This window comes from Pseudochaenichthys georgianus, chromosome 16, assembly GCF_902827115.2.
Source record: "Pseudochaenichthys georgianus chromosome 16, fPseGeo1.2, whole genome shotgun sequence".
NCBI lineage: Eukaryota > Metazoa > Chordata > Actinopteri > Perciformes > Channichthyidae > Pseudochaenichthys > Pseudochaenichthys georgianus.
Genome location: NC_047518.2, coordinates 19533511 through 19552018, shown reverse-complemented (window position 1 = coordinate 19552018; position 18508 = coordinate 19533511). Strand labels below are relative to the sequence as shown.

The 18508-nt window shown below is 41.4% G+C and overlaps 2 protein-coding genes across 7 annotated transcripts in view; both read left to right on the top strand.

Moving 5' to 3' along the window:
• cobl (cordon-bleu WH2 repeat protein) overlaps nt 1-2266 on the top strand; it is a 78693-nt gene extending 76427 nt beyond the window's left edge. For all 3 annotated transcript variants that reach the window (XM_034102058.2, XM_034102056.2, XM_034102057.1), the window contains one exon: nt 381-2266. In XM_034102058.2, coding sequence (XP_033957949.1) covers nt 381-464 — 84 coding nt within the window. In that variant the 3' untranslated portion in view covers nt 465-2266. The remainder of the gene's footprint in view (nt 1-380) is intronic.
• Nucleotides 2267-5000: 2734 nt separating this feature from the next.
• Nucleotides 5001-18508, top strand: part of grb10b (growth factor receptor-bound protein 10b) — an 81814-nt gene continuing 68306 nt past the window's right edge. For 3 of the 4 annotated variants that reach the window (XM_034102017.2, XM_034102016.2, XM_034102018.2), the window contains exon 1: nt 5001-5201. The gene's annotated coding sequence lies outside the window, so the exon portion shown is untranslated. Of the gene's footprint in view, nt 5202-9286; nt 9362-18508 lie in introns of those variants that run through there. The other variant, XM_071205829.1, reaches the window with a different exon arrangement.

The window sequence follows — 18508 nt, the reverse complement described above, 5'->3', positions numbered from 1 at the left end:
AATGTTCAAAGACACCACTGGCAGAAGAAAGCCCTCCTGTGGTGCTGCAGCAGGGAATCTGGAAACTAAACACATTCACAGATTCTACTGACAGCCCTACTGTACTGCTGTATGAATATTTTAAAGAAGATAAAGTTGAATTTCAGGTCAGGAAAAAGTGTAAAAGTAGAGTTGACTGAACGTTTTCTCATTAATATTTGCATTGTTTTAGTTAGACGAAAGGTAAATAATTTTCACCACATTCAGACTTGAGCTAAAAAAAAGTACATATAAAACTTTCTTTAGTTAAGGCATTTTTTCTATGTTTTGCCCACCATACATGAACTTTTACCACCAAGTGGAGAATTATAAACATGACTTGTTGTGTTCCTTTTAACTAGGTTGCTGCGCCCAGAAAGACAGTCCAAGTGAATGGCAGACTGGGAACAATCCAGACAACCTCCTCAACACTCCCTCAGCCATAGGAGGGGACGCCCACACCACCGTAACAAAGGACATATTAACGCTATTAATATATAGTTTCAGGTCGTTATTGTTTTGCCATTGTGCTTTTGCAAATTACTTTTGGAAAACTTGAGTAACATTTTGAGTGGATGCTTTTTGAAAGTTGTGGGGAACCTTATCAAAGGCGTGACACAAATTCCAATATAAAAAATAAGAAAGAAAGAATGGTTTTTACATGCCATTGCCATCTAGATATGATCGTTTGTTCATAAAGGGTTTCGCACCTCTGACAACCAACCAGGGCCTTATGCTTAAAAGATTTTGTATGAAAGGAGAATATTTAAATACTACTTCTATGTATTTATGTTGTGAAAGTTGTTCTTAGTAGCCAAACCAATACGATCTCTCTGATAATTGTGTCACAGGTGAAAGGATTGCAGTTAATTCCATGTATAATATCAGTTCTATCAGTTAGCGTTTAACAATAGCCTGCTGGAGAGAGTTCATGTCCATCTTTACAACATTTTGCAGTTCCTAAACATATCTTGCCATCTGTACTTGAATTCAGTAGTCTTAACTGGAATGTTGTACAAAGTGTGTGCCAATGAAAGCAGATTTAAATGGTTTATGATTTTATTTTTTCCTTGATTTTTTTCCCTCAGTTAAGTTATGGATGCCTTAAACTGTTGCTCACTCAGTGTTATGTATATGATGTTTGCTTTAAATATTCTATATACTGTAGGGTGCAATAAGTTGAATCTGCTGATTTTCCAGATTTCAACTATTATTTGTCTAACAAATTACAAAAACTGAAAACTTAAGTGCATTTTCAAAAATAATGGATATATCCATTGATGATGTTTGATTTTTTTGTTTAAAAGTGTATTTTAACCAGATCTGGTCCATACAGTATGCCAACTTCTGCATTTCTTGGCTCTGAGAAAGAAAAAGATGGTGATGACTGATTTGTGCCTTTTATCTAAATATACTTCTAATTTAGCTTCTAATCATCATTTTGTGCTGCTGTTTAAGATCTATAAAGACATTGTAATGCGTGAGTGGCCTGCAGAAACATATACTTGTACAGTAGCAATACAACTGACCGTGCCTTTGATGTTAGATATATTTGAGAAATTAAGATTAACCTTTTATCTCCTTAAAATGTCAAAAAATTTGAAGCACTGTTATGGAAAGATATCAATGGGCAAAGAAACCAACAAGTTACTATGGCGATTGGTCGTAGGAAAGCTGTAAGAAGGCAGTAGTTTAGGTTGCCTTAATTTAGGCACATGGTGTTGCATTCCATTGCGCTCCATTATAAGTTTACAGTGTGGAGTAGCTATGATGGCTATGAGAAACCTAGAGCATTCATATTCAGGTATAAATGCTTGCTGCTGTGGACTGTGAGAAATCTGAGTAAAGGGAGTCCTAGTTTTATAGAGATTATTTTTAATTCATGCCCACCTGTTTTTCCATGAGAGGGAACACCTTGAGATATATTTGATTTTTTCACTAACTAGAAGGGATTATTTCATTCACGCAATAGCCTACAGCACATTGTAGCATTGTATATTTTGTACACGAGAATCACAGTAAAATATTTGATACAAATCCTATAGAGAGCTATTTCACTGATAGTGTGAACATTTTATAAGCTATTGCTTTTTAAGTTTCAAGTGCACATTGTTTTTTGGGGACGGTTATTTTTGTCTGCCCTGCTTTTTGATTCAATAAATAATTTTGCAATCAACTCCAAAGTGACTTGCACCTGATATTCCTGTATTTTATCTTTCTACAATAAAAATGTGCCTGAGCCTTTTGCAGAAAATATGTATATATTGTAACCTCTCTTTCTCTTTACCACAATACAGAGGAGCTACTATTCCAGTCAGCCACTCATGACCCTGACTCATCACTATGTGGTCACATAAAATGGCTTTCGCAGAACTTCAACCTAACCTCTATTCCTGATTCCTGAAACACTAGTCATTGTGCCTTTCTTCCTTCCCTTAGAATGATGCCAATATTCACATTAGCTGTGCAATCACACATAAACACAGTGTACACATATTGGTGGGGCAATTTCAAGTCTTTAATTATAAACAAATGCTCTTTGAATAAATATCCCCTTTTCGTGGCAAAGATGTAACCAGGTAAAATGTAAATGGTGGGATTTGTGCATACTGTACCAATGAAGGGCGACTGGTCATTTACTGGGTACTGTCGTAGCAGTGGAATATGTCAGAGTTTGTAAGAGTGATCTTGGATGTAAATACCTGCAAAGGACCACAGGCTCTTCTTTTGTGGGTACAAATTCTGTAGTTGATCTACTTTACAAATCGTGTGGTTTCTTGTCTCCCTGTGGGTGAGTGATATTTTTGTCATGAGTCTGTACGTGTGTTGAAACATACGGTTCCAAAACATTTGAAGCTACCGACAATGTAAACAACCTCTAATTCAAGAATTACCAGAAAATCACACCACATAAGACAACAGCAGTTATACAATTTAGGTTTGGCTTTGGTTACGCCTTTATAGACATGTTGGTAAGTTTGTTGCCATAACAGTTTTACATGTAGGGCTTAAGGCAATCCACTTTAGTGAAAGCCTTTCCCTCACTGCCTTGACTTCTATTACTCAGCTTTGTTAAAGTTGACTTATGAGTGATGGAGACAGTGAGATCGATCATCAGCAGGGGTTTGTTTTGACTTTGTTTTCCGATGTTAAGTAGTCTACTATATATCTGATCAATCAATTTTAACAAAAGGCCTATGTGTGATGCTGAATGTCTGATGAGGGGAAATCAACATAATGTGTGTTTAGTTTATGTCTCAGTGCAGTCCTGCAGGAAGAATGCTTTGTTGCATGGTGGCACACTGTATATGAGTGATGTGATAATGTGTGTTTGTATGTCTGTGATGCAATGACTGCACAATGTGTGCTCTTTGAGTGCATGTTAACACTGATGGGACACAGTGTGAGCCCCTTGTTATTCTTAAACCAGATGCATACACACAGGACTGATGACCTTTTGCACTTCAGATTCCCATGGTGTGTTCACATAATTTAAGCTTACCCAAGTCTGAAATATTACATGAAATATGGAAAAAAAGTCAATGCTAGTTCTCCATGTTTTTATTTCTGCCTGAGACTGAGCTTTATCTGACTCGGCTGTGGTCTTCAATTCAAGCTGGTGCATGTCACTCCTCCTACATGTTTTATGTTTCGCCAGTTTAAATTACAATAACCCACGAGGTGAATGTACACCTGTTGCTGTCAGTCATATACACATCCGAATGTCTTATGCAATATCCTCACAAGGCTCATAAGTACAACAGTGCTCCAAGGTTACTCTGGTGCAATGAGATTTGACCCCCAGTTGTGCAATATGCATACTTCACAGTGATTTTATTTGTGATTGTGCACGTCAGAGCAGGGCATTATTAACATGTGACTACTTTGGTTTACCATTGATATCCTTAAAGTATCTTATGGTAATAATCTTAACCACTGAGCTTACATATACAATACAGTAACCTTAGCCCTTATTAAGCCAGTTAACAAATACTATTACCCTTTTTTTTTATGAAAGGCTGAAGCTGAATTCAAGTTTGTTTAATTTGTCTTAACATGGTCCTCAGTAAACAACAGTGTGCATAACAATACCATCTTACCTAGATATTCCTCAAAGCCCCCCTATTTAACCTTATTTAAACCTGGGCCGACCAAAGTCAAGCCATTAATGTTGCTTATGTTTGTTGTATGACTCAACATTAATGTTCAATGGGTTTAATTTCTTACATAAAAGTGTATTTAAAATAACCTGTTGCCTAAAACTGTAAAGTATAAGAAACTGAAGTATGAATTGAACAAATGTTTTATGAATAAAGTATTCTTAGCATATTTTAAAGGTTGTTTATCTTCAAAGCGAATGAAAACTGCGAGGTAAATTAGTAGGCCTATAATCATTGTCACCAATTATATCAATATCATTTCTAAATACCAGTAAGATTTAGAGGTTGTATTATGTTTTCCATGAACATGAAGTTAAGCAACAACTTGATTTAGGAGAAAGGTAAGAGAAGAACAATTTTCTATTGAGCAACTGCTTGTCTTCCTTAAAAAATATTTGGTATCGGTTTTATATGGGGTAAGACAACTTGAATATATAACAACTTGGTCAAATATATATTCTTATAGAGTAGGCAACGCCCTCTTTAATTCGCTTTATTTCACTTTAAAGGTACAGATAGGCTACTATGAACAGCACACACCGAACTGAGCTCTTGAAAAAACAGCAGAATCCTCTGAACACGCCCTTATTCCCATGAGACTTGAACGCCGCATTAATCACCTCACTTGTGGGCGTGGTCTGTTCTAAGGGGGAGGAGTTGTTTGAAAGCTTGTGTGTGCGTGTTTTTGTGTGCGTATGCACGTGTGTGTGTGTGTGTGTGTGTGTGTGTGTGTGTGTGTGTGTGTGTGTGTGTGTGTGTGTGTGTGTGTGTGTGTGTGTGTGTGTGTGTGTGTGTGTGTGTGTGTGTGTGTGTGCTCCCCGTCCGACTGTATGAGCTGCCAACAGTCTTCTTTGCGGCCACTGTTTCGCCTCCTCCTCCACCTTCTCCACTTCCTCCAGCCTCTGTCTATCTGTCCAGTCCGGGAATGTTGACCACCGTGGCCTGATCCAACGCCGACTGCCTGACTTCTGACTGCCACTCAGTGTTCGTCTCTGAGGGTCGTAGCCTGCCTCTGGTTCTAAGGTGAGTGCATGTTACCGGATGAAGACGCTGTTCCCATGCCTCTTATTGGGGGGTGGGCATACAAAGTCCGCGGGGAGTTGGCAGTTAGCGCGTGTAATACAAGTTTAATATGCTGTTGTGATTATGTTTTGCGGGTCGGAACACATGTGCGCACTGCGCGTTAACCGCCTCGCGGGACCGGTCCGTGCCCTTCTCTCTGACAACGTAGCGGCCAGTTATTGAACTTTGAAAACAAGTTTATTCATCGGGTCAGGCTGTTGCATTCAGCAATATTCACTCTACTCTATCTTTTCTAGTGGGACACTTCCATCGTGCACTGTTCCGGGGTTAGTTTTTCTGAGTCTCGTGCACCTTGCTCAACCGTTACTGTGATTCGAGCGTCTCATGGCATGGGCAACACTATTTTGATCCCTGCCTTGTTTACGATTGCGTAACAGCAGTTACCCTACAGTGGCCCATAGCCTACTTTCTAATAATAATAATAATACATTTGATTTCAAAGCGCTTTTCCAGGTGCTCAAAGACGCTTTACAGTGGTTTGATAAAACATGATAACATGTACCCCGTTGGACTCCAGCTCCCCCGCGTTGACCCTTCACAGACTCAATTATGTGAGAGTTTTGCCAGTCTCGTCTTATCGCCTTATCCTTTTGGCAGCATTTGCTTTGGGGGCGGGGAGGGGGAGAAAGAGGCGTTTTCCCAGAGTTACTCATGTAGCCCTACTGCAGTGGTTTCCAAAGTGGGCTCCAGGGTCCCACAGGGGGTTGTTGGGTGGGTTCCAGGGGATCCTGGTAAAGTGAGGAACTGAAAGGTTTTCAGTTTTTGGAGCGAGCACAGCTTAATGCAATAAGTATATGTTTGTAATTACTGAACAGACTATAACAAGTGTTATCAGTGCACTTGTTAAGCAGCTCTGGAGTACTGAATGAATATAAGTTCAAGAGCGCTCCCAGAGGGAGTGTGTTGGGAAGTCTTATCAAACTGAAGTGGGTTTGATGGGGACAATATGTAGGTATCTCTTGCATACTTATCTCCCTTCAAGCTGTCACTCAGACAAATGCTGTCAATGCATTCTGTAAGTGCACCACTAGTTTATTGTTAGATTGTTTTAAATGATAACTGGAGGTAGGAGGTGTGTGGCGCAGTGGATTAGTGCGTTGGTGTTCGGAGCAGGGGAGCACAGGTTCAAACCCCACTGCAGTCAGCATGTCGTTGTGTTCCTGGGCAAGACACTTCAACCCAAATTGCTCCTGTGGGGATTGTCCACAGTATTAAGTCGCTTTGGATAAAAGCGTCTAACATGTAATGTAATCTCATATCAAGTTAAAATACGTTCGGTATTGCACGTCGCGGGTATCAGGCGGGACCGGGTCTTGAAAATCAGACCCGTGCAGGACTCTGGCGGGGATGTAATGTAGACAGGAATAAACGCAGATCATCCTCTGGCTGCAGCCTTGACCGGTACTTGCGTTTGATCAAAGTGAATGCGGAAAACCCACACTCACACAGGTAGGTGGAGTTGAAGGGAATGAGCACTTTTTCAGCCTTTTTGGCTGTCTCCATAGACAGCCAAAAGTGTGCAAGTGACACTTTACTCATCTTTTTCTCGTTCTTTTTTTCTCACGCTGCGCCTCCCCTGAAGCTCTCTGGCGCCCCCCCAGGGAGGCTCGCCTCACACTCTGGAAACCGCTGATCTAGACCAACTTTATACACTGAAAAAATATAAATGCAACACTTTTGTTTTTGCTCCCATTTTTCATGAGATGAACTCAAAGATCTAAAACATTTTCTATATACACAAAATAACCATTTCTCTCAAATATTGTTCACAAATCTGAAAAAATCTGTGATAGTGAGCACTTCTCCTTTGCCGAGATAATCCATCCCACCTCACAGGTGTGGCATATCAAGATGCTGATTAGACAGCATGATTATTGCACAGGTGTGCCTTAGGCTGGCCACAATAAAAGGCCACTCTGAAACGTGCAGTTTTGCTTTATTGGGGGGGTCAGGGGGGGTCCGAAAACCAGTCAGTATCTGGTGTGACCACCATTTGCCTCACGCAGTGCAACACATCTCCTTCGCATAGAGTTGATCAGGTTGTTGATTGTGGCCTGTGGAATGTTGGTCCACTCCTCTTCGATGGCTGTGCGAAGTTGCTGGATATTGGCAGGAACTGGAACACGCTGTCGTATACGCTGATCCAGAGCATCCCAAACATGCTCAATGGGTGACATGTCCGGTGAGTATGCTGGCCATGCAAGAACTGGGATGTTTTCAGCCTCCAGGAATTGTGTACAGATCCTTGCAACATGGGGCCGTGCATTATCATGCTGCAACATGAGGTGATGGTCGTGGATGAATGGCACAACAATGGGCCTCAGGATCTCGTCACGGTATCTCTGTGCATTCACAATGCCATCAATAAAATGCACCTGTGTTCGTCGTCCATAACATACGCCTGCCCATACCATAACCCCACCACCATGGGCCACTCGATTCACAACATTGACATCAGAAAACCGCTCACCCACACGACGCCACACACGCCATGCCATCTGCCCTGAACAGTGAAAACCGGGATTCATCCGTGAAGAGAACACCTCTCCAACGTGCCAGACGCCATCGAATGTGAGCATTTGCCCACTCAAGTCGGTTACGACGACGAACCGGAGTCAGGTCGAGACCCCGATGAGGACGACGAGCATGCAGATGAGCTTCCCTGAGACAGTTTGTGCAGAAATACTTTGGTTATGCAAACCGATTGTTGCAGCAGCTGTCCGAGTGGCTGGTCTCAGACGATCTTGGAGGTGAACATGCTGGATGTGGAGGTCCTGGGCTGGTGTGGTTACACGTGGTCTGCGGTTGTGAGGCCGGTTGGATGTACTGCCAAATTCTCTGAAACGCCTTTGGAGACGGCTTATGGTAGAGAAATGAACATTCAATTCACGGGCAACAGCTCTGGTGGACATTCCTGCTGTCAGCATGCCAATTGCACGCTCCCTCAAAACTTGCGACATCTGTGGCATTGTGCTGTGTGATAAAACTGAACATTTCAGAGTGGCCTTTTATTGTGGCCAGCCTAAGGCACACCTGTGCAATAATCATGCTGTCTAATCAGCATCTTGATATGCCACACCTGTGAGGTGGGATGGATTATCTCGGCAAAGGAGAAGTGCTCACTATCACAGATTTTTTCAGATTTGTGAACAATATTTGAGATAAATGGTTATTTTGTGTATATAGAAAATGTTTTAGATCTTTGAGTTCATCTCATGAAAAATGGGAGCAAAAACAAAAGTGTTGCATTTATATTTTTGTAAAAGTCTCGACAAAGCAACCCTTCATAGATCTAAGATTTAATCCGTCCTGTCTTTTAGGCATTCTTCCATATCAATTTCTTTATTGGCTGCATGCAGCTTCTGCAGAAAGTTGCATAACCAACCGGATTTATGATTCTGGGTACTATCGATGTTGGCCTGTAGGTTTTGAATGCAGATCAGGTTTCTCATTGAAAATGTGGAGTTGCGGATGAAGGAAGAACATAGGGACTGATATACATGCTAAGACTTTGTAAGTAATGCATCCCAAATCTGTCCTGTCAGAGTAAACTTTCTTGGGAAAAACTAGTTGAAATGCTGAGAACATTATGCTGAGAACATTATCTCTTTAATGGTCTCTGGTGGTTTTGAGTCCATGTTGGCATTAAATACATACTGCCTTAATTACTATTTGGTTAATTAAAACAATGTATATCTTAAAGGTCCCATGACATGCTTTTCTGGTTATTACCCGTCCCCTTGTGTGTTATGTAGCTTTTTATGCATGTAAACGGTCTGCAGAGTCAAAAACCCTCAAAGTACACCGTGTAGCGAGTAAAACTCTAACACAGAAAATACCTGTCTATGCTGCCCAGAACGCCTCGTTGGAGATTTTTCATTTTTTTCTTCCTGGGTATGGTGGCGTAACCATACCCAAATGGACCAATCCGCGGAGCCGTTATGTTACGTTCCTCACACACTCAATCTTTTCTCAGCTGCAGCTCCGCGGATTTCTCAGCCTGAGACGGCGGGACGTGGCGAGGCTGTGAGTCTGTGTGTGCTCGGGCTGGGTTTCGCTGTGTTTCGCCGACCCCACGCAGCAACCAGGAAGCCACACCAGTAAGCCAGCTCACACTGTCCGCTCCTCGCAGCAGCGAGCCTCGCAACGTCCCGCCAACACGGCACCCAGACCCCACGCAGCATTCTCATCTGTTTGTCATTACTGGTGTCATTTTCTGGTTGCTAACGTCATTGTAACACATAATTACTGATGTTCCGCTGTACCGGTGGTGGACTCATCAGAGCACACTGGGCTCACAGGGAGGGGCGGGGCAGGAGCTCCACCAAGCCGTTTAGGACAGAGAGTGAATACACATATACTATACAGAGATGCTGTATGAGAAACCAATGTGAGTTTGGAAAATTGCACAATATAAATCTATTCTAGACCTCAACAATGGAATTATGATCAGTAGAAATGGCCATGTCATGGGACCTTTAATGTAACCTCATCAAAACTTTTCAGAGTAAAGACAAGCAAAGCTCAGTCAGCAACCTTTCTGGAGTCACTAAAGCCTAACACACAATCTGACCAACCGCTGATATTCCACTCAACCTGGCAACCTGCACTGGAACATGTAGATACACAAACTGCACGGCCCTCTGAATGCAGCACACAGTCTAAAACATGTTAGTTGTCTTTTCAAGTCTTTTTTGACACTCTCCCATTCATAGCCAAAGAAGATTTCTCTTTTTCTTTACCCCTGGCCATTATTTCCTGCCTTCTTTCATTTAATTATGTTGTGGTCACATCTCTGTGCACATGGCAACCGCTCTTGCTGCGGTTTCTTTCACCCCCTCAGCACCAGTCCTGCTATTTCAAGTCTATGCTCAGTAAGCACAGGCATGACGGGGCATGAACTCTGCGAGACTACAGGCTGTCAAAGGCTGCTGACTGCACATATTGCACATAATTATACTTACAATAAGCTATACTCAACTTGCTCTATACAGACCTGTGTCTTTCGTATTTTGAGAAACTCTTAAGAATCTAAAATGCATAATCCATTTGTTGTTTGATTTGAATTACTTTGTGCTTGGCAGTGATACCCACAGAAATGTGTTGCGTAACCATAACCAAAAACCCGAGCTTCGCTTGAAAAACAAGTCCTTTTATTGATATACAAGTGCAGATAAGTTTGTTTGCCCAGCTTTCCCTTGAGTGTATGCTTATAGTTTCAGCTGCCATCCATGAGGAAAAGGGGCAGTGTTATCCTATTAACTGGTATTGGTGTTATAAGAGCTTGTGGTCGTGCTCCAGGCAGCATTCCATTGGGTCTTGCGTCAACCAGCAGTCATTCAGCACTGGTTCGTCTAGGCTTATGCACTGTTAATACCCCCTCCCTGATGTCATGACACTATCAACCCAAGCCTGCTGGGGGGACCTCAGCACAGTCGACTCTTTCTGCCTGGATCTAAAAGAAAAGCAACTTGGTTCCAAAAGTTAACAGTCCTTAAGACTCATGTGTCCATATTGACATTAGAGCCCAATTACTGTTTTATGTCCTTGGTTTCTCCATTATAACCGCTGAGCAAACATGTTTTGCTTTGTAAGGAGTCATTTCCAAGAATCTAAAGCTTTGCCAGATGAAACATTTTGTGGTATTATTCTTCCCCCTCCTCCTCCATACTGTAAATATGGACCTATACAGACCCAATTCTCACCACTTTCCACTTGTGACCTAAGGTGATGCAATGCTTGCTTGTTTAACCACTGAAGTGTACAGTGGGTTGGGTTTCTCACTGTCTGTTGTTGGACCAAATGTGGCTGAAACACCAGCCTGTGTGAGAGGCAGGAATGTTGCCTCCATTCTGTAAGTAACAGAACACCTGAGGGAGCACATGCTCGTGTGGGTGCAGGTAATGTGGTGTGGTGGACACACAGTGATGTGCCAGACCAAATGATCTCTTAAGCACATATGTACACACTTTTGCCCCGATTCCTATTGCACCGACCATATACTAGCTGGAATCTGCAATGCAAAATCAAAACAAACCATGGTTAGTTGGCTTTGCTAGATCTGATACCGTATGATTAAAAACATAGGGGGCTTTGCCCCCATAGAACAATTCCCACTTCAGGAACACAGCCATTTATTTTCTTGAGTCGTAGCACTGTCCTAAACCTCATTCTGATTCCCTCTTACAATCACTTAATCACACACCATGTATGCACTTATTTTGTCATACATAATGGCATTTTTCTTCCCTCTGGTTTTCTGGTATTATACTCAGACTTAGAAGCAATAAGGGGTTAAGTGTGGTGAACTTTGGTGCTTAGGAATAGGACTTTCATTCAGTCCTTCTAAATATTTTTTTTTTTATCAGCCAGCCAAGTTTGTTAGCATTCCTAAGAGTAAGTACATAAAATAAATCCTGGTCCTCTGTACCAAGTGGTCACATAGAACTTCTGATACTAGTTAAATGGTTATCTACAAGGTCACTTTTATTTGGGTTTGACACTTCCTCTTGTTTTAGATGTTAATGATGCAATACCACAACACAGTGGATGCTTAAAAGTAGGTCTTAAGTAAGGAGGGAAAATGCATTTATTCATCTGCATTCTTAGAAAAAGTTACAGTTTTTTAATGACTAATATGGACTATTGTGACCTGTTTGTATGGAGAGTTATTTGCAGAACATATGGCTAGTTGGCCTTTGGCTGTATCCTTTGCGATGTGTTCAAGTGCTACTTTTTGGGCAAGATGTAGGGCGACCCGCCATTTTGCTGTGTGTAGCAGAAATGCAACAGTTTTGTGCGTTTCGCAGCATCAGTCATTTAAATACAATATGTGCTACCAACAGTTGTAGTAAAGATGGCATCATGAGAAGGCATATCCATCTAATGCAGCCCTCCGGACCACCATTACTTGTGCACGAGAACAATTGGTTCCAAGCTCCGTTCATTCATTATTCCATGCCATTGCATAAGACCAGTTCTCCCAGGCAGCCCAATGAAATCCTCATCCAATTAGGAACTGTCCACTTTTCCAAAAGGCCTTTCTCCCATAGACTGGTGCTATTCAGCCTCCCCCGTCATGACATCAGGCCCTCTCTTATAGCCCCACTTTACGCTGCTGCTCTCAAATAATGAAAGCTGCCAATTAATGACTAATCAACATGTGCAACAAGCACATCCAGTGAGGAGTGACTACCATCTAATCTGCTGATTAAAACAGAATACAGAGATGCTCTGTTCAACTCTCGCTCCCATTTTTCATCGCGGCATTGCTGTAGAAAGAACAGCCAGCCCACACAACCAAACTAAATCTTAAACTCATGTAACCTCATATGAACATTTTGAAAGTTCCTATCTGGAATTATTTGCAATCCTCCTTTTATAGTTGCTTGGAAGAACAATAGTTTTGAGCCGTGGTCAGGGTTGTTGGTTAGTGTAAGACCATGAAGTGCCTACAGTGAATTCAAATTATTTGACTATTTTTAAACTGTTTATTTAGTTGTATCAAGACCTAATTCTGTCCAGTTGTTCAGTGGTGTAATCTAACACATTTGCATATATACATTTTAAAGGCTGCCTAGAGAGGTGAGGACTGGTGGGAGTCTGAGGGGGAATCACCAGCCCAGAGAATCTATAGGTCGCCTCGCAGTAGGACGTTTTGATAACTCACAGCGTCCGGCTAAATATTCTCACTTAAGCTGTTCGGTTAGTTTACACATATACAGTAGAATAATTGACCTCCCCTCTCGAGGGGTTGGGTTACGGTCAGTACATTCACTTCAATGGGCTCTCCACAAGTCCCAGACACAGAGTTGGATCTGTGCCTTTTCTTGAATTGAGACGCTGTTTATGTTCTCGACTGGAGCAGTACTGGCTGAGGATGGGGGTCGGGGGGGAGAGGGAGGTAGCTATTTGGTTACCATTGGTAACATCCGTGGGAATCAGTTGGAATGGATATTGACAGGTGTGGTACTGAAGAGAGGGTCGTGAACAGTGTCATGGATTGGTAGCGTAGAGCGTGAATTCAAACAGTAAGTTGCCTTTAGGCTGTATTTACCAAACTCTTGGTTAATAGATACTAAAACGCTCCATAGAGCTCATGGGAATTGCATTCATGTGAATAATTCCCACCACAAGGGTGTCTTCAAATCATACATTTGAACTATTGCTAACTATAGACTAATGATTGAGTAAAGCATCATTCAAATGTGTCTTTTCGTTAAACACCATGTGATTGACATGCTCTGTTCCGTCCCTCAGCTATCCTGTATCCTCCTTCACGACTCATTTCACCTGTGATTAGTCTATTGAGATGACATGCTGCTCCCTTCTGGCTCTGGGTTTCGGACTTAAAAGGTATCAAGTTTAGAGCTAGAGTTGCAGAGGGTCATACAAGCACCAGCTGCCTGCTAAATAACCATCTGGCTTGTTGAGAAACATTTACCAGAAACCCCTGTGTTTAGATTTAAAATACATGTTTTTTAAATTGTGTCTGGGGACTTTGGCGAAACATGGATAACAGCTTCAAATCCCGGTCGGAAAGTCACTGTTGATGGATAAATACCGCATTGAACCCAACTTCCAACTATCCACACTCTCACTTTATAGGAGTCATGAAGGGTAGTACGTTTAAAACTACTACAAATCATATGCACATACACTGTCTGCTCCCTCTTAAATGTAACAGTGGCTCTCTTGATGCCTTTGACACCATCTGAAGATAAGTGATGTCGAGGTTGTTCCAGCTGTACTGTCTGTCTATCTCAGTGATGCCCGAGCTGCAGTGGGATTCCACAGATCACAGAGGAGCCAACACAAATGTGGCAGGCGTGGGACGTATTTCATCTTGTGCAGTCAGCCTCTTTATCACGGATGACATTTCATATGCTAAAATAGGGAGGCCTGTGAATGATTAGTCTAAGCATTGTATGTAAATGCACCCGGCTTCCAGTAAGCAATATGCAACCTGCCAAGAAATGATATGCACCAAGGATATTACAGTAACCATCTTAGAAAAGTCACTTGACCCATGATGTTATATACACTTTTCCTTTACCATGCCTCAAGCTGCCATTCTTTACTTAAATGGCATTTATTTTGGATCAAGACTAATAAACATATCTTATAAAGCAAAGCTTCTCTGTAATCAAATCTGTAGGGTTTGCACAAATGTTCCTTGTTAGATGGGGCAGAGGGGTTTTACATAGAACACAAGGGACCAGGGAGTGATCAGCCTCCCTACAGGAGCTGGCCATAATCGTAGGAAATCCTGTAGGAGCACTATGAGATAGAAGAAACAGACCTGTGCGGACCTCTGCCCCAGGGTGTAGTAGAAGATAAAACACTTTGGTTCCTGACACGGCCTGACCCCTAGAAGCATAAAAAAATGCCCTTGTGACCTTATGATACCTAAGTACTAGGAAGCTTACAATCAGTGTGTGTTATGTATGCACAGACACAGTCACCAGTTCTGCCATATATTCCTCACTTTTGTTTCAACACCACGCACCATATCCCTGGCTGGCTCACAAATCAATCTATTCGAGGCTATATTACACATGTTTTTTTCACAGAGTGCCCTATATGGAAGGAATGTGCTCTCTGCATTCCAAAGATGACTGAGCAGAGCTGAACAGCCCGGTGTTAAGCTATGTCCAGTCCAATCAGCTGAAGGCAAGTTGACTGGGATGAACACATTTTACAAATATATACATAGGGAATATAGTTGGCACAGCTGCACAGATGTACTTTTGAGTTTGGGTTTGAGGCTACATTTGTAAAATAGGATCACTTTATTCCAAAATGTAAAGAGAAAAATGTTTTGCCGAGTTTTTTTTACAGATTTGATCTGTTTAATTGAAAATCAAATCGTGAATTGTCTGAATTAACAATGTCTATATGCACGTACCTGCACAACATATTTAGGTTTTTACCTTTAATCCAAAAAAAGACATTATTTCTGCATGTAAACACTGAACAATAAATGCCTCCTCACTCTGACTATTTTTGTCCAGAAGGCTCCGGCCGGAGACACATACCCGTATCCATATCAGTAAATCCACATTAGTGGTAGGAAATGCTTCTGCAAATCTTACTGTGCATGCGTACTTAGTGAGAATGCATGCTGTACATTGGAAACCCTATTTGGTTGAGTTGAAAGCCTTCTAATCCAACAAGTTACACAGTAAAGACACGGTAATCCAGCTTTTCCATTGTTCAAAATAGATACTCTAGTAATAGCTTTGGCGAAGGCAGAATGGCTATCACGAATCTACATAATCCTTCAATACCTAAACCACAAGGCATCATTTTATTCAGTAACACTGAAGTTGATTGAAGGTTTAAAGGTCCAATCATATGCTTTTCTGGTTATTACCCGTCCCCTTGTGCGTTATGTAGCTTTCTCTGCATGTAAACGGTCTGCAAAGTCACTAACCCTCAAAGTACACCCTGTAGCGAGTAAAACTCTAACACAGAAAAGACCTGTCTATGCTGCCCCAGAACGGAGATTTTTCTTTTTTCATTTTTTTTTCTTCCTGAGTATGGTGACGTAACCATGCCCAGGTCCAAATAGACCAATCCGTGGAGCTCCTCACACACACACGCTCAGCCGCGGCTCCGTGGATCTCCACTCACAGTTCGCCACACACTTACGTGCTCAGGCTGAGTTCCGCGCTGTCTCGCAGACCCCACACAGCAACCAGGAAACGACACCAGTAATCCAGCTCACACTGTCCGCTCCTCGCAGCAGCGAGCCCCGCAACGTCCCGCCAACACGGCACCCAGACCCCACGCAGCATTCTCATCTGTTTGTCATTACTGGTGTCATTTTCTGGTTGCTAACAAACGCCATTGTAACACATAAACACACATCAGAGCACAGTGGGCTCATAGGGGGGGCAGGAGCTCCAACAAGGCGTTTAGGACAGAGAGTGAATACACATAATAATAATAATAATAATAATAATACATTTAATTTCAAAACACTTTTTCAGGTGCTCAAAGACGCTTTACAGTGGTGATAAAACGAGATAAAATAGAATAAAAAAATATTAAAACAGCGAAACAACATAATTCACAAATTAAAAGCCAATCTGAAGAGGTGTGTTTTGGTCAGTGTTTTGAAAGTACTTTACAGAGATGCTGTATGAGAAAACCAATGTGATTTTGGAACATTGAACAATGTAAATATATTCTAGTTGACCTCAACAATGGAATTATGATCAGTAGAAATGGCCAAGACATGGGACCTTTAAATCTGACAACTTTTTCCTCATAATCATACTTACTAAGCAATTGAATGTTTCTGGATGCCCGCTAGGGCTGTGCAATTAATCGTATTTTAATCTCAATTGCAATTTTTCTTGCAACGATTACGAAAACAACGTAATCAAAATAAAACTTATTTTGCTGCATTCCCTTTCGCAATGATGCTCTCAATTTGTCTTGCGTTATACATCCTGCCCGCGCGTGCACTTTCGCCCCTCCCTAAAAGCCCTAGGTTGCGTTCGGATAGTTTAAAAAGCAGATCCTAAGTTCTAACCCTATCTCCTATTCCTTGACCTCTGAGTGAAACGTCACGGGGTTAAGGGATAGTGGATAGGAGAATTCAAAAGGATTTAGGAGAAGAGACTGCGGTGCTTTAGAGAATCCGACTGCACTTTCACTATCCGACGTGTTTATGATGCGCCAGCGGACGTCATGAATGTGTGTCTGCTGCTGTGAGGAAACTATGGAAACTACAGTTTTCTGACTACAACATGGATGTTTAATAAGAACGAGGGACTACTGTAAATTCATCTAGAGACTCTGCACCGTGCTCTGATGCTGTTGCTTTGCTTTATGAACGTGGACAACAGAGAAACATATTCTTCATGACCAAAGTTGGAATTGAAATAAAAATAGGAAAGTGAAACTTATGCTCATCACCCTCTCCCTCCGGTCCACATTAATACAAAAAAATGATCCCAATACGTATGATTGTATGAACTATGAAAATATCTTAAAATCAATACAAATGTATTTATTATAAACGTTAGTCTTTAACACCTATCACTGTGTACATCACCATTCAAACATCTTTTAAAAGTAGAACAAACCCCACACAGCTCAGTGAAATGTTGACTTTATTTGATCATCAGTAAAAACTAACGTTTATATTTCTCTTTTTGAGTATAATACTGATGAACGTTCAAAACAAAGCACTTTGGCAACTTACCACATACGTTTTAAAAGGCTTAATAAGCACCGTAACTTTCATGATATAATTTCTCCGTCATAATCGATTGTTTCCGTGAACGGCCGACTGTTGTGTGACGTCAAATGCTGCGGCTGCAATGCATTGTGGGGCAGCATTTTCTCCTCTCCTTTCGGTTAGGGAGGTCCAGTGGTTCCTAAGCTAAAGGAGGTTATAAAGGAAGTTTGAAACCTCCTTTCCTATCATTTTAGAGAATTCGAACGGCACTTATCATAGCTGCCACTGAGGGACTTCCGGGTCATTTCACTCCGTTAGGAAGGTTCCTAAGCTAAATGGACTATTCGACTGCAGCCCTAGAGTCAAAAGTTGACTCTAGCGTACAGTCAACTTTTACTAACCACTATTTCCGGTTTCCGGATAAGGGGTTACCAAAATAAGAGCACTGCGGGTAGCAGTATAATTAAACATTACGTGACATTAGTTATCATATTTCTATATGTTTACTAGGTTGTGGAAGTGCGCTCCAAAATATTTGTTGATCTTTATTGGTATTTATTATTTTGTTATTAGTTATTTAAATGTAGATATAAATGTATAATTTATTATTGTATTGGTTTTTCAGTTGAATTATACCTAAAATTCAGGGTAATCAACTGTTAAAAACATAGTGTTCGAATTTTTTTTTAAAAGTTCAATAAATGGATGTTTTCAAAGTCAATGAATAATCGTATTTAATAATCGTGATATCAATATTGGCCAAAATAATCGTGATTATGATTTTTGCCATAATCGAGCAGCCCTAATGTCCGCTATAAATATCTCACTATTTGGAATGTTTTCCCATTTAGGAAAGGACATATATATATGTATATATAATTCAGACGCCTCACAGAAATGTATGAGGTTGGCAGTCACTGTCACTAGACGGCTGACAAGTAAACAGAGAGGTAAAGAGAGAGACAGGCAGACAGACGGAAATGCAATCCGAAACAGAGAGACAGGTTGACAGTTGAGACAGACAAACCAGACCAACAGGCAGGCAGACGGGTCA